Here is a 15,567-nt window from a genome sequence, read left to right on the forward strand (position 1 = left end):
AGGAATATCCACATCTAAGCAAGTGGTCCATATGTATTGACTCAATAGCTCAATCAAGATTTGAGCTTTTTAGACAGGTTTAAAAAACTTTAGAATGAACCAAGGGTCCGTTTGGTTGCACATATTTTTATTTTTGAAAAACACAACCAAACGTACCCGTTACTTTCTCTTATCCATGCAGTCTCTGTTGAGTGTACGTTAGTGATCCTCGTTGCCAGTTGGAGCAACATCTAAAACCTGAGGCTGCTTCTTCTTCTTCCTCTTCTTCATGCAAGTGAAAGCACCTCCTCGTTGCCTCATGCAATCACACTCCTGCCCTTCTTCTCTACTCTGCTTACTGCTTTGTATCACTGAACTGTCCCCAGTTGTCTTCAACCATGGACCTATCTCTGCTTCACCATCCTTTTCTGCCACAAGTAACGATTATCACCAGGTAATACAAGTTTGCTATTCTAGTGATTGGTCCGTTTTTTCATTCCCCACTTGTTTTTTTTCTTGATAAATAGTGACTACAAATTTTGGAGGTAGTTTATTCATTGTTGATTTTTATCATAGCTGCTTTTGAGGCTGTTGTGTTAATGCATTGAGGCAGGTACCACACCTTCCTTGCTTCTGTGCAGAGTGAGGGAATTTCGTTAAAGAGGAGAGGGAGGTTGAGTTTTGCACGCCGGGCAGTGGGTGGGAGTGAGGGTGGGAATTGGGTTGATGAGGGTTCTTCAGAGACCAACATGGTGAAGGGACATGGGTCGGTTCTTGATGCATTTAATGAATCTAATGGTGCCCCCTTTGGGACTTTAACTGCGGAAATCACCCCTGAGACGGCTGATTTTTTCGTCAGTGACGCTGAGGGGGACCCTGATTGCCCCACCGAAGGGTTCTCGTCGATTGATCAAGCGATTGCCGCGATCCGAGAAGGGAAGGTGGGTAATGAGCCAAGCATTTTGGTGTATGGAGTTTGGTTGATCTCTGTTGTTTAATTTCTTAAGAGTGTAATGGGTGGTAGCAGATGCAAGCTTTATAATTTCACTTAATTTGTGATTTCATGCTTTTGCATGTTTTTCTTTACTTGACAAATGAATGAAGTCAAAGAAGTAAAAAAAAAAGATCAGATTGACATGTCTTAATTTCTCTTGACGCCAATGATGCTGTGATACTTAAGATAGGCAATTTTGAATATCCTCTAAACTCGTCTTTTTTTATTTGATAGTTTGTGATTGCTGTAGATGATGAAGATAGACAGAATGAAGGGGATCTTGTCATGGCAGCATCTCTTGTTAGTACTCAAACTTTGGCATTTATGATTAGGCATGGGTCTGGGCTTGTTTGTGTGGGCATGCAGGAAGAGAATTTACAGAGGTTAAGGCTCCCTTTGATGTTAAACGCTAGTGAAAATGAAACATCTACAGCTTTCACAGTATCAGTGGTATGGGACTCTTGCTGGTGCTTTTCCATCCCCATCATTTCTTTTCTTGTGCTTTTAGTCTAAAAGCTTTTAAGTATCCATTACTGCATAAAGAATCACTTGAATAGTGCTTTCACTTGCTTCTTGTTTATTAGGATGTGAAAGCTGGTACATCTACTGGTGTTTCAGCATCAGACCGAGCCAAAACAATTTTGGCACTTGCATCCCCTGATTCTAAGCCAGAAGACTTCAGGAAACCAGGGCATGTATTTCCCCTGAAATATCAAATTGGTGGTGTCCTAAAAAGAGCTGGTCATACTGAGGCTTCAGTCGATTTAGTAAAACTTGCAGGGCTAAGGCCAGTTTCGGTGCTTTCTGGTATCATAGATCCTGATGATGGCTCAATGGTCCCTTTACCCAAGCTAAAGGAGATGGCAGAAAAGCATGGCTTACCGATCATCTCGCTTACTGATTTGATCAGGTGAGTTGATAGGTATTTGTATTCTGGGTTCTCATGTTAGCAAGAAAATAGTTCCTGCAGACAGTTCCTTTTCTCAACAACAAAATGGTATATCTTCAACTGTAAATCTAGAGTATATAAAATTAGTAGAGAACATTTAGCTGCCCTTTGCTTACTGTGAAGGTAAGGCAAGAAAATCTCTATTGTATAAAAGGGACAGCACTGTTTTTTTTCCTAGAAGCAAGCTGGGAAAAAGCAAAAGCAACACTGACCTTGTGGTTAACAGATGGTGAAAAACAAAAAGCACGTATTCGTTTGTAATCTATTTTCTTCATCTATTTATAACCCACGAGCTCTTCTGTAACTTGCTCAGTAAAACTCTTTCACCATGATCAAAAGCATGCCATACACAGAGGAGTCATCATTAGTAACAGTAAGCAAAATAAACTAGCCACTACATAATAGAAGAACCATAAAGTCACCAACCTAGACCTACTACTGGGTGTTAACACTGTTACTTTCACTGGCAAGTGGCAACCTTAAGCACTGTTCGGGTGACTGTAGTTGTCAGTTAGATGTGTTATGAACAGATTGCAGACGAGCTATTCTTTCTCAGTAACCATAATTCAGAACAGTATTTGTATTTTCTTAGTTCAGGTTATGTGGTCATTGATAATTATGAGAAACTGCTTTACACCCTTGTTAGCAGTGAGGCTAGCTTATTTGTTCTGGAGATTAGTGACTGATGATTGTTGGATCCTGGCATTGTCTCTGCCAGGTTATGTTAAGAAAAGTAATCAGAATTTTACTTTGTTGTATGCATATATTTCAGTTAGATAAGAAGTTCTTAAGGCAGATAATCTTGGCAGCTTTTCAAGAAATTTTAAATATATAAGAGATTTTTTACATGAATGCAATCCAAAGAATATTTTCCACATTTATGATGGCTATTTCACTTGATCACAAACATGTTTCCTTTTCAGTGGTATAAAGAGATTAATTTATGATTTCCGTGTTCCAATTTCTCCATTGGCTATTTATGTAATGGTAAACCTTTTTACTTCCAAGAAATTAGGTGAGTGGTGGCACAAAAAAATTGATTAGGTTACTTTTCTATAAAACCTTTAAAATTTTAATCCTTGCTCTTTTTTTATAATTAAGATGAAAATTTTTTGCTCAACTTATGGGTATAAAAACTTGACTAAAATAAGCATCATGGCTTTGGTTGTATTACATTGCACGGTTCCTTATTTAGTCTCATGCTGAACATGGGAAACTGATTTCTCTTTTGGTGCATAAATCATTTTAATATCTTCATATGGTTATACCTATGAATTCAACCATTTTTTTTTATTGTCTATTTATTCCTTCTGATCTCTCCTTTGAGGAGGCAATTTTGGTTTTCTACTCTCACAAGCCCACTAATAGAGACCAAGTATACCACAAAAATCAGAAAGCACAAGTTTTCTTCACCAGCCTTACACATTTCCCCTAGAAACTTTGCCAAAATTGCTCTCGCCATCCATGATTCAATGTAAACTATGTCAGAATAACTGAGAATTAAGAGTACTAATATTGCCGTATCCCTAAGAACTTGTTAAGTTACAATACAATCCTTCTTCTTCCTTGCTTATCATATGAATGGAGTAAACAATAAGTTTCTTACATTCTTTTCCTGCAGGTATAGAAGGAAGCGGGAGAAACTAGTTGAGAGAACTGTAGTTTCAAGGTTGCCTACAAAATGGGGCTTCTTTCAGGCTTATTGTTACCATTCAAAACTAGATGGAACCGAACATATTGCTGTTGTGAAGGGAGATATTGGGGATGGGCAAGATGTCCTAGTAAGGGTTCACTCAGAATGTTTGACTGGTGACATTTTTGGATCTGCTCGATGTGACTGTGGTAATCAGTTAGCCTTAGCTATGCAACTAATTGAGAAGTCCGGTAGAGGAGTGGTTGTTTATCTCCGTGGTCATGAGGGTAGAGGTATTGGCTTGACTCACAAACTCCGTGCATATAATCTACAGGACCAAGGGCATGATACTGTTGAAGCTAATCTGGAGCTTGGGCTATCTGTTGACTCTCGTGAGTATGGAATTGGTGCACAGGTAAATATTTATCAGATCAAGTCTGGTGATCATCTGGTCTATTGCTAGTTGTGCTATTAACCATTGTCCGACTTAGGTCCTCTCATGGGGTGCTTACTGTATTTCAACTTAGTATTTGCTGACACTCTGAAGTTGAATGTTTTCTTGCACTCATAGGGAAAAGAGCCTTCAAACAAGAACAAAGTGTCCACCAAAGAGTCTGAAGTGAACAAGCACAAATGCCACTAAGGGCACACTCACAAATGCTACTAAGAGCTTATAGAAAGAAGACAATGTAAAAAATAATATTTTATTAAGAAAAATATGCAAGAAGCTTAAGAACAAATGAGGGGGAACACACCTATTTATATACAAGAGAGGAAGGAGGCATTAGAGAGTAAACAGAGGGAAGAAGAAGACCCACTACCCGTTAGACAGCTCTAACGGCTAGTCCAGTTAGCCTATAGTTGACTGTTACAAAAAAATAAAACATTAAAAAAACAATGAAGAATGAAAGAAAGAAATATATATATATATACACGTACATATGGATGTATAAACAACACATATACATGATATAATATATATACATGTATATATTTATATATTTTAACACTCTCCCTCAAACTTAAGGTATAATGACCGAAAGTTTGCCTAAAAGGAAGTGAAACCTAGGAGCGGAGAGAGGTTTGGTGAAGAATTTTTTCAATTGGTGTTGTGATGTAACATAGGGCATATCAATATTGCCTTGTAGACACTTCTCTTGTACATAGTAACAATCTATCTCGATATGTTTGGTGTGCTCGTGAAACGTACGGTTGTTGGCAATATAGATCACACTTTTGTTGTCACAACACATTTTCAAAGCTCCTGTTACTTGAATTCTCATGTCTGCCAGCAGTCTCCTTAGTCAGACCACCTCAATTGTGGTAGTAGTCATAACTCGGTATTCAACTTTCATTAATGAAATAGAGACTTTCTGATGCTTCTTGTACCTCTATAAAATCAGAGATATACTTTTCCGGTGATGATCACGTCATCCACATACAAGAGGATAATAATACATATATTGGTTTTCTTAACAAATAATGTTGTGTCAGTCAAACAAGATATAAAACCAATATCAAGCATAACCTTACTAAACTTGTCATACCATGCTTTTGGTGTTTGTTTTAGATCATAAAGTGCCTTGTTTAAATGAATAACTTTTCTCTTGACAATGTTCACATTAGTAGGTGTTCTTCAACTAAATTTCCATTAAGAAAGACATTTTTGATATACATTTGGTATATAGGCCAATTTCTATTGGAGGCTACAAATACTAAGGTCCAAACGATGATTATCCTAGCGATAGGAGCAAAGGTTTTCTTATAATCTAGATTTTATACTATATTCTTGGAAATATCCCTTAGCAACTAATCTGGCTTTATACCTTTCTAGGGTCCCATCACTTTTGATTTTCACCTTGTATACCCACCTATAACCTATAGGTTTCTTGTCTTATAGAATATCTTGAAGTGTCCAAGTATTGACTTTCACTAAAGCTTCTAACTCTATCCTCATGGTTTATACCCACTCAGAATGCCCTTTGGTTTGGGCCTAGGTTGAAGGTTCTACATAAGAATTAATCAACACAATCAATGCCTTGTGTACTTGGATGAAAAAGATTTATAAGACACAAACTTTTCTGGTGGCTTGGATGTTCTAGATGATCTAGATTGCATTTCATGTTGATTTTCAATATTAGAATATTTTTCAAGTGCATATGGTGGTTTAGGAACACTACGTCTAGAGTATCGCAAGTAATTTTTGTCACCATTTGGTTTCTTTGCACTAATCATACCATTTTTAATCACATCATTTCTTAATTCATTTTCATTATCAAGATCAAATTGACAATCACAAGCATCAATATCATGCTTTGAAAGAAAATCTAACAAAAAGGAATACTCGGTTACTTCCTTAAACTTTTCAAAATCAAAGAAACTTTCATTTTCTAAGAAGTATCATTTCTTGAAATATATAATTTTTTGTTTTTAAAATCAAAACACCTATAACCTTTTTTATTATTTGTATACCCAAAAGAGGCACAAAGAATGTCATAAGGAGAAAGTTTGTTGTTTTGTTAGTAAAAAATAAAACATTTGCATTCAAAGACTCTTAATTTGGAATAATCAGGGACAAACTTGAAGATTTTTTCAACATACTTTTTGTAAAGATGAATATGGCATTCTATTGATGAGGTATACAACATTTAAAGTGGATTTGACCCAAAAAACTTTTGGTATTTGGCTTGCTATAAGTAAGGTTCTTGTGGTTTCCATAATTTGTCTGTGTTTTCTTTCAGATAAACCATTTTTTTGTGTTGTGTGTGAACAAGATCTTTGGTATGTAATGCCATGCAAGTCGATGTAATCTTTAAATTCTTTTGATAGAAACTCTCCCTGTGAATCAAAACGAAAGGTAGAAATATCATTTTCAAACTTATTTTTTACCAAGTTGTGAAAGATCTGAAAATGTAAGAAAACCTTTGACTTATGTCTAAGGAAATAGATCCAAGTATACCTAGAAAAATCATTCATGAATATAGCATAATATATATATCCACATTTTGATATAACTGATGCTAGACACCAAACATCCGAATATGATAACTCAAGCGGTCTAATAAAAACAAAAGTTATTTCTTGAAATGGTAATTTCTTCATTTTACCAAAGATACAAACTTTATGAGTAAATTTTTCAATATTATAATTTTTTTTCAAATTTGGAAAGTATTAAATTTTAGATACAGTTGGAGGATCAAGTGTTTTGTGCCACAAATCCAAATTCAATTTCTAAGCATTACAAAAAATGTACTCTTGGGTATTTTAAAAAAATCCATATAATAGAGGCTTCATTCTTTATGTCGTTCCCCAATCAGCTTTCCTGACTGACGATCATGCACTAAACAACTATCAGATGAGAATGAGACATTGCATTCATAGTCCGATATTTGAGAAACAAACAAAAGATTTAAATTTAATTTAGAGATATATAGAGTTTTGAACATTACTTTCAAATTTTCTTATTTCTTTTATCTTAAGAGATATACCATCTACTATAAAGACATTAGTGATGCATCGAGAGAATCGACTTCGATGCACTTGGTTGCGAAAGACGATGGCATGACTCTCACGGTCGTGTGATGTGCAGAAAATAAGAAGAATGCCCACCGAAAACAATGGCACTTTCTTTTATTCCAATATGAATCTCAATCGACAAAAGGACGAACATAAACGAAATAAAGACAAACAATAGAAAAGAGTAAAATCCAAAAGGAAAACTGCTGACAGAAAAAAATAGAAGAAGGATGCTGCAATGTTCAAGATTCTTTGCCCCATGCAACCCTAGAAGAGGGTTTTTTAAAGACTCCTAGTGGATCCGGGTCTCGGGTCCAGTCGTGGACCAGATTCGTGACCCGCATCGTCTTCATGCTGCTGCTGGATCTGTGACGTCCAGACCTGTGATCGTTTGGAGTAGGTATGCAGGGGTACATCATCCCTGCGTCTTGGTACCGTGATCTGGGTCGGATCCACGATGTGGGTCCGATCCTTGATCCCATCGTGCAGGTCTGGTCCCCTGCCTAGGTCAGGCTGTGTGGATCTGGGTCGATCCTGCTTTGCATCATTCTCCTTTGATTGGGAAGAAGTTGGCACAGACGAATTGTTGTCTCTACAATACACATATAGATTAAACACATTGAAGACAAACGAAATATGCCAATCTTTGGGCAATTCAAGGAGGTAAGCATTCAGACCCAATCGTCGAAGAATCTTGAAAGGGCCACATTTCTTAGGACTCAACTTGCCATAAGTACCCACTGAAAATGCTCAGGACGTAGGTAAACCCATACTAACTGACCGACTTGAAACTGGACATTTCGACGACCTTGGTCTACGAAAGCTTTGTAGGCTTCATAACTTTCAACAAGTTTGGCTCAGACCTGTCTGTGGATATCGCGCATGTACTCAATGGCATCAAATGCGTCTGGGGCTAGGTATGGGAGACTGAATACAAGTGCTAGATCTACTACATGGGTGGGTAACCGACCATAAACCACTTGAAAAGGAGACTTGCCCGTGGACCGATTGATGGAACTGTTATAGGCGAACTTGGCTTGCGGCAAGACTAGGTCCCATGTTTTGACATTTTCCCCAACTAGACTCCTTAGCAAGTTCCCTAGGGTGCGGTTCATGACTTCAGTTTGGCCATCGGGTTGTGGGTGGTATGCACTGCTGAACTGGAGCTTGGTTTTCAATAAGGCCCATAACGATTTTAAAAAATGGCTCATAAAGCATGTGTCACGATCTGAGGTGATCGTGTGAGGCAGACCATGAAAGCGGGCCACATCCTTGAAGTAGTATGAGGCTACTAACGAGGCGTCAGTGGTTCTCTTACACGGGACAAAAATAAACATCTTGGAAAATCGATCAATCACAACTAAGATGGAATCAAAACGATGCGAGGTTCTGGGAAGACCCACAATAAAATCCATGAACACATGTTCCCAAGGCCGTTCAAGGATGGGCAACGGAGTATACAAACCACTATTCTGACATCGACCCTTGGACACTTGACATACTCAACAACTTTGAACAAACTTGACAACATCGTTGCGTATTTTAGGCCAAAAGTAGTGTTCATCTAACAGAGCGAACGTCTTATCATGTCCAAAATGCCCAGCTAGTCCTCCTTCATGTAACTCGGAAATCAATTGAAGTCTAAGAGAGAACACAGACACATATAACTTATTACCTTGAAAGAGGTGACCGTTATGTATGCTGAGCTGTGGGTCAGCTGTGCTATCAGGGAAGAGGCACCCTTCCTAGACCTGCTGGAAATTAGGGTCCGTCGGGTACAACTCCTTGCATTGCTCGAACCCAATGACCTGCACAGACATAGTCATCAAATGACTATTCTTCCTGCTAAGTACGCCAACTACCTTGTCCAGAGTACTGGACTAATGACGAATAGTGAAGGTGTACTCTTGCAAGAAGCTGACCCACTTGGCATGTCTAGCACTCAACTTCTTTTGACTATTCAGATACTTCAATGCCTCATGATTCGTGTACAAAACAAACTTCTTATAAATGAGATAATGCCTCTAATAACGAAGGGCTTGTACAACGATATAGAACTCGACATCATAAGTGGAGTACTGACACCTGGCCTGAGTTAGCTTTTTACTAAAAAAAGCAATGGGCCTACGGTTCTGACTCAAGACTGCACCAATTTCCACTTTAGAGGCATCACACTCAACCTCAAAAACTGCACTAAAATCAGGAATGCCTAAGACAGGGGCACTAGTCATTTTCTCTTTGATGAGCGTGAAGGCCTTTCCCGCAATAGACGTCCAATGGAAACTAGTACCCTTTAGGCATTCCGTGATAAGGGCCATGAGGGTGCGGAAGTTTCTCACAAAACGACGGTAGAAAGTGGCTAACCCATGGAAACTACAGATCTCTCCTATAGTCTTTGGGGTAAGCCATTCTACAATCGCACAGACTTTGGCGGGATCTGCCTTAACTCCATCAGATGACACAATAAAACCCAAAAATACAACACTTGATGTCATAAACTCACACTTTTTTGCATTGACATACACTTTTCCCTCCTTAAAATCTCTAAGACCTGACGCAAATGATTCAAATGATCAGAAAAAGATGAGCTATAAATAAAAAAGTCATCAAAATAGACAACGACAAACTTCCCTATACAAGGACACAATACTTGGGTCATCATGTTCATGAAGGTACTCGGGGCATTTGATAACCGCAAGGGCATGACTAACCACTCATACAATCCATCACGTGTCTTAAATGTCATTTTCCACTCATCCCCCTCTCGGATACGAATTTGGTGGTACCCACTTTTCAAATCAATTTTGGAGAAAATAGAGGCACCGGCTAACATATCAAACATATCATCCAAACGAAGAATGAGAAAACGATATTTGACAGTGATGCGATTTATTGCTCTACTGTCAACACACATGCGCATGGACCCATCTTTCTTAGGAGTGAGTAGGGCGGGTACTGCGCAAGGGCTCACACTCTCATGAATAAAACCCTTTTGCAGTAACTCCTGAACCTGCCTCAACAACTCGGCATGCTCGGATGGGTTTATGCAATACGCGGGGAAGTTAGGGAGACTCGACCCCGGGACAAAATCAATGGCATACTGCACCACCCTTATCGAAGGTAGACCATCAGGAAGGTCGTCTGGCATAATGTCGTGAAACTCCTCAACAAGGAGCGTGATGTCTACGGGAACTAGCAATGACGTACTTATAGACGGCTTACCACTAGGGCATAATAATAACCATCCTCCCAATAATGGCTCAAGAAAGTTTGGTAAGATAGGCCCGCGAGCCGGAGAACTCGCTCAGGCTTATCCATAGTGGGAAAACCGATCTCCTTGATAGGGAGAAAAATTATTTTATGACCCTTAAAAATAAATGAGTACGTATTCCTACGACCATCGTGAATGGTCTTGCAATCAAACTGCCAGGGACGTCCTAAAAGAATGTGACACACACTCATAGAGGATACATCACACCACACCTCATCGTGGTAATGCTCCCCCATGGAGAACCGAACTAGACAACGTTGGGTGATGGGAAACTTATTTCCTCTTTTGAACCATGCCATCTTGAATGGTTGAGACAATTTCTCAGTTTTCAGGTTTAGGGTGGACACGACACTCTCGGACACCATATTCTCACATGCCCCAGTATCAATTATAACATCACATGCATGCCCCTCACAGTTGTATCAGGTTCTAAAAATGTTATTCTGCAACCATTTTGTGGGGGTCGACTCTCGAGGTGCGGTCAAAACATGATGGATAGACAACAAATTTTTGATGTTGCCGTCAAACTCTACGACCTCCTTCTCATTATCTCCTTCACCCAACGACTCACCCTCAGTCTCACTATAAGATGCTGACTCAATAATACCCTCAATGAAATGGGCATTCTTGCTTGTTGTGGGGCACTTGAACACGACATGTCCTAACTCTTGACACCTAAAGCAACAGATGGTAGACTCACTAGGCTTGGCTTTGGATCTGGTATGGTATGCGGGTTCAGACTGGTCAGGTTGGCTAGGGTCTACTCTAGGGGTGGATTTTGAGTCTTCCTTCCTAGGGGAGCTCGCCCCCTGGTTGGGAAACTCGACTTGGGTCGACTGGAATGGTCACTGTGGGATACTTTATATTCCTACCTCCTTTTCAACTTTTCTTCCATATTCATGGCATAACTGCTTGCCTGATCTAATGACTCGACTGTGACACAACTGAAATCATCAAAAATAGCAGGACAGAGAGCAAAAATATAACTCGTGACCTGCTTGCGAGTAGTCTCCTCGATTTGCACTCACAGGGATAGACGATGAAACTCAGCAATGTACTCTGCCACAGTACGGGTGCCTTGACGCAAGGTCAGGTACTCCTTGTAGGCTCTCTCGACATGGTCTGACGGCACGAACTTGGACTGCATCAACCTCTGCATCTCCTCCCATGCGTGTATGTGCTCTAGTCCCTACCGCTCCCTCGATCTCTGCAACTCAACCCACCATGTTTGCATTAGGCCTCTCAACCGGGTGGATGCTAGAGTGACACGACGGTACTCAGCTACAATGTGGTAGTCGAAGAAAAATTGTACGACATAGGCCCAATCGAAGAACTGCTCCACATCAAATTATCCTGCAAACTCCGGAAGGTCTAGCTTCACCCCGTAAGTGGAGGGGTGCTCTGGTGCTCTCTGTTGACGAGTCTCCGCCATTCCTACAAGATACTTGTTCCAGAAAGCGTCATCATCCAACACTGCTTTATCACCATCTTCACAGTATTGCTCGCATGGAGGTTGGTGCTGACGAACTCCCATGATGTGTGGTCGGCGCTCAAGTCGCACCGGTCCTTACTGAATCTGCATGGCGGCTGCTGGAAACTGCCTTGGTCGGGCTTGCCTGTGGGTGGGAACCATCTGTGGCCGGCGTTGTGGCACGGGTATGACAGGAGGTCCTACTAAAGGTGGACAGGTTGGTCAGGTCTCAGGCTCTAGGTGGGTAGAAACGAGATAATATGGGTTTGGGTTTGGGTTATGGGTTGGGTTAGGGTAAAGGTACTGGGTCGGGTATGGTATTGGGTTCTGGATTGGGGATGGGTTAACAAATTGGGTCTGGTACGAGTATTGGGTTTGGTTGGTGTAATACTGGGATGATTCACCGATTGGATCTGGATCAGGTCACAACCTAAGTCATTCATCCAACCCATAATGAGATAGGTAGGATCATGGATCGAGTTGTGGTATGAGAAAGCCTGGTTTGAACTCGATCCTTGATCCATAACAAGATGAGTTTGGTTTTGACCTGGCTTAAATTCAAACTGGAGCTCCGCCTGGGTCTGATATGGGTTTGGATCAATATTGGATCTGTTTTGGGGCTCAAAAGTAGTGGGTTGGGTATGATTCAGGGCGAACCGCGAACCGAACCCAACTAGGTAAGTCAGGTATGGGGCTTTGAGACTCGGACCCGCTCCCTGGGACCCAAAGGATGGTCTTTGAGATCCGGGTCTGGGTTCCACTGTCACAAAGTCCATTCCGGACCCTCTTGGGTTCAAACCCATCCACAGGGGTCCCCCCGCTCCCGCTTGCGGGTATGCTGCCACGGGGCCTGCACGCACTGGCTCAGGAGGGAAAGTGGGGTCCTTCCCGGGTCAGGCTGACGAACCCAGGCCTATGGCAGGACCCAGAGTGACGTTGGGGTCCTACAGACTCGTTCCGGCCTGCGATGCAGCCACCATGGCTCGAGGCCACGAACCCAGGCCTGTGGCTGGACCCAGCGTGACGCTGGGGTCCTGCAGACCCGGTCTGGCCTACGATGTAGCCCCCGTGGCTTGAGACCAAGGCGGTAACGCACCCACGATGTGGGGGTGTCTTGTCGTGATCTCCTGGTTCAGCTGGAGGGTACCGGATGTGTGAGTCACAACCGTTACCGAACCTGGATGGAGAGGGGGTACCAGTTGCGAGACAGTGGCGCAGACCGACTGAGGGTGCATCGGTTGGACTGTTTTCGCACGTATTGCATTCACACGATCAGCTGCGCCATCATCTAGCTCTACTCATGTGCTTTTCATTGACGTTGCGCGTTGATCCACCGATGACTCAAGGGCGACAAGCAGACCTTCTATCCCATCCATATGTTTTGACATGCCGGCTACGTCCTTGCTTACGTGCAGCGTACTTTCCTAGATCTTTGTCACCATATCAATCATCTGCATCATCGGGTCCTCGTTGCCGGTTATCTCTCACTCTTTCCCGCTTGTAGGATTGTTCCTCGCTTCTTGCGCCATGCCGTTGATGAAGGAGAGTTGGTGCTCTGATACCACTTGATGCAGTGAGGGAATCGGCTTCGATGCACTTGGTTGCGAAAGACGATGGCATGACTCTCACGGTCGTGCGATGTGCAAAAAATAAGAAGAATGCCCACCGAAAACAATGGCACTTGCTTTTATTCTAATATGAATCTCAATCCACAATAGGATGAACATAAATGAAATAAAGACAAACAATAGAAAGGAGTGAAAGCCAAAAGAAAAACTGCTGACAGAAAAAAATAGAAGGTTGTTGCAATGTTCAAGATTCTCTGCCCCACGCAACCCTAGAAGAGGGTTTTTAAAGATTGCTAGTAGACCCAGGTCTCGGGTCCAGTCGTGGACCCGAATCGTGACCCGCGTTGTCTTCATGTTGCTACTGGATCTGTGACATTCGGACCTATGCTCGTCTAGAGTAGGTACGCAGGGGTACATCATCCCTGCGTCTTGGTACCATGATATGGGTTGGATCAACGACGTGGGTCAGATCCTCAATCCTATCGTGCAGGTCCAATTCCCTGCCTGGGTCAAGCTGTGTGGATTTGGGTCGATTCTGCTCTGCATCAATTAGACATAGTTGAGTTAGTATGACATTAAGACAAAATATCAATATTGGGGGTCATATTAAATGAAGCACGGGAATCAAGAAGCCAAGGAGACTTACCGGGATCAAAGAAGGATGAGACTGTCGCTCCAGTTAAGGAAGATGGCCCTTTAAGAAAAGGTTGAAGTGCTTCCACCAATTGAGACAAGGACATGCTTTCAATGGATGTGTCTTTTGAGTTGCTTATATCGTTAGTCTCTTGAGGTGGACCAACCAAAGTCACCTTTTTCTCTTATCTCCTTTTTAATTTGGGACAAAAAGGCTTAATGTGTCCTGGTTCATGGCAGTAGTGACAAGTGATTTTCTTCTTGTTGTCATACTTATTTCCTTGTCTCCCGAAGCGAGGTGGTTTGTATGTGTGGGTGTAATTTTTTGGCCTAAAAATGGCTAAGACCGAATCATCTTCATTCTTGAAAGTGCATCTTTTGAATCTATTCTCCCCCATACTTAGCTCCTCAATAGTATCAACAATAGAGGGAATTTTTCCTCTATGAAAGAGAGTCAATTTGGTGGTCTCAAATTCGGGTTGAAAACCATTTATAAATTAATAAAAATGCTCCGCATCAACTTGCTTTTGTCAGAGCTCAATGTCTAAGGGGCAATACCACTTGGGTTCAAGGAGAGACAATTCCTCTTAAAGTTCATAAGAAATTGTAGTATTCCCTTATGCTCATATCCATTTATGTCATGGTTTTTATTTTATCTTGAAGGTTGCATACATGTGCAATATCGTTTAGGAAATATATATTTTGAGGTATTCCCATGTGTCATTGGCGTGCTCAAATTTAGCTACACTAGAATACTTCTTTATGTCTACACTATTAATGAACCATGACATAATTTTCGCATGACCCATTCTCCATTCCTTTCATTTTCTCTCATAGTTGGCGATATCTTTGGTTCTCTCGTCACTTTGTAGAGCTACGTCCTTTCTATTCTTCACTTTAGTGAGAAGAAGCTTAGGTTTTAAATCGGACCCATCCACTAATCTCCAAAAACCTTTGCCCCATATATGATTCTTCATAATTGAAGACCACATTATATAATTAATATCATTTAGCTTAATGGGGACAACAATAATACTCTCCTTGTCCTCCATTTTTACAAAAGAGAATAGAGGAAAAAAGAAAGAGAAAGGAGAAGAAAGAAAGAGAAAAAGAGAAAAAAAGTGAAAGAGAGGTAGGTGTAGATGAACACACTCACTCAAGCCACCACGAACACACCCCAAATACACGAACACTTGGGAGGCTTTTCACAAACACGTGATGATCAATCTCCAAAAGCCAAGAGTATTATGGATATGATACCATGTAAAGAGAGAAAAAAAGCTTTCAAGTACAAACAAAGTGTCCACCAAAGAGTCCAAAGTGAACAAGCACAAATGCCACTAAGGACAAACTCACAAATGCTACTAAGCGCATAATCACAAATGCCACTAAGGGCTCACACAAAGAAGACAATGTAAAAAATAAATATTTTATTAAGAACAATATGCAAGAAGCATAATAACAAATGAAGGGGAACACCCCTATTTATATGCAAGAGAGAGGAGGGACGAGAGAGTAAAGAGAGGGAAGAAGAAGACCCACTAACCGTTAGA

At 41.0% G+C, this 15,567-nt stretch overlaps 1 protein-coding gene across 2 annotated transcripts in view; it reads left to right on the plus strand.

Annotated features, from left to right (window-relative positions):
• Positions 1 to 219: 219 nt before the first annotated feature.
• The window catches only part of LOC149821167 (putative monofunctional riboflavin biosynthesis protein RIBA 3, chloroplastic), a 74,388-nt gene continuing 59,040 nt past the window's right edge, over positions 220 to 15,567 (plus strand). The window contains exons 1-5 of one of the 2 annotated variants that reach the window (XM_089982639.1): positions 220 to 433; positions 593 to 920; positions 1,208 to 1,423; positions 1,558 to 1,883; positions 3,544 to 3,970. In XM_089982639.1, coding sequence (XP_089838765.1) covers positions 378 to 433; positions 593 to 920; positions 1,208 to 1,423; positions 1,558 to 1,883; positions 3,544 to 3,970 — 1,353 coding nt within the window. In that variant the 5' untranslated portion in view covers positions 220 to 377. The remainder of the gene's footprint in view (positions 434 to 592; positions 921 to 1,207; positions 1,424 to 1,557; positions 1,884 to 3,543; positions 3,971 to 15,567) is intronic. The other variant, XR_016426480.1, reaches the window with a different exon arrangement.

Source organism: Nuphar pumila, chromosome 12, assembly GCF_984573655.1.
Source record: "Nuphar pumila chromosome 12, dmNupPumi1.hap1.1, whole genome shotgun sequence".
In the NCBI taxonomy this organism is placed as follows: Eukaryota; Viridiplantae; Streptophyta; class Magnoliopsida; order Nymphaeales; family Nymphaeaceae; genus Nuphar; species Nuphar pumila.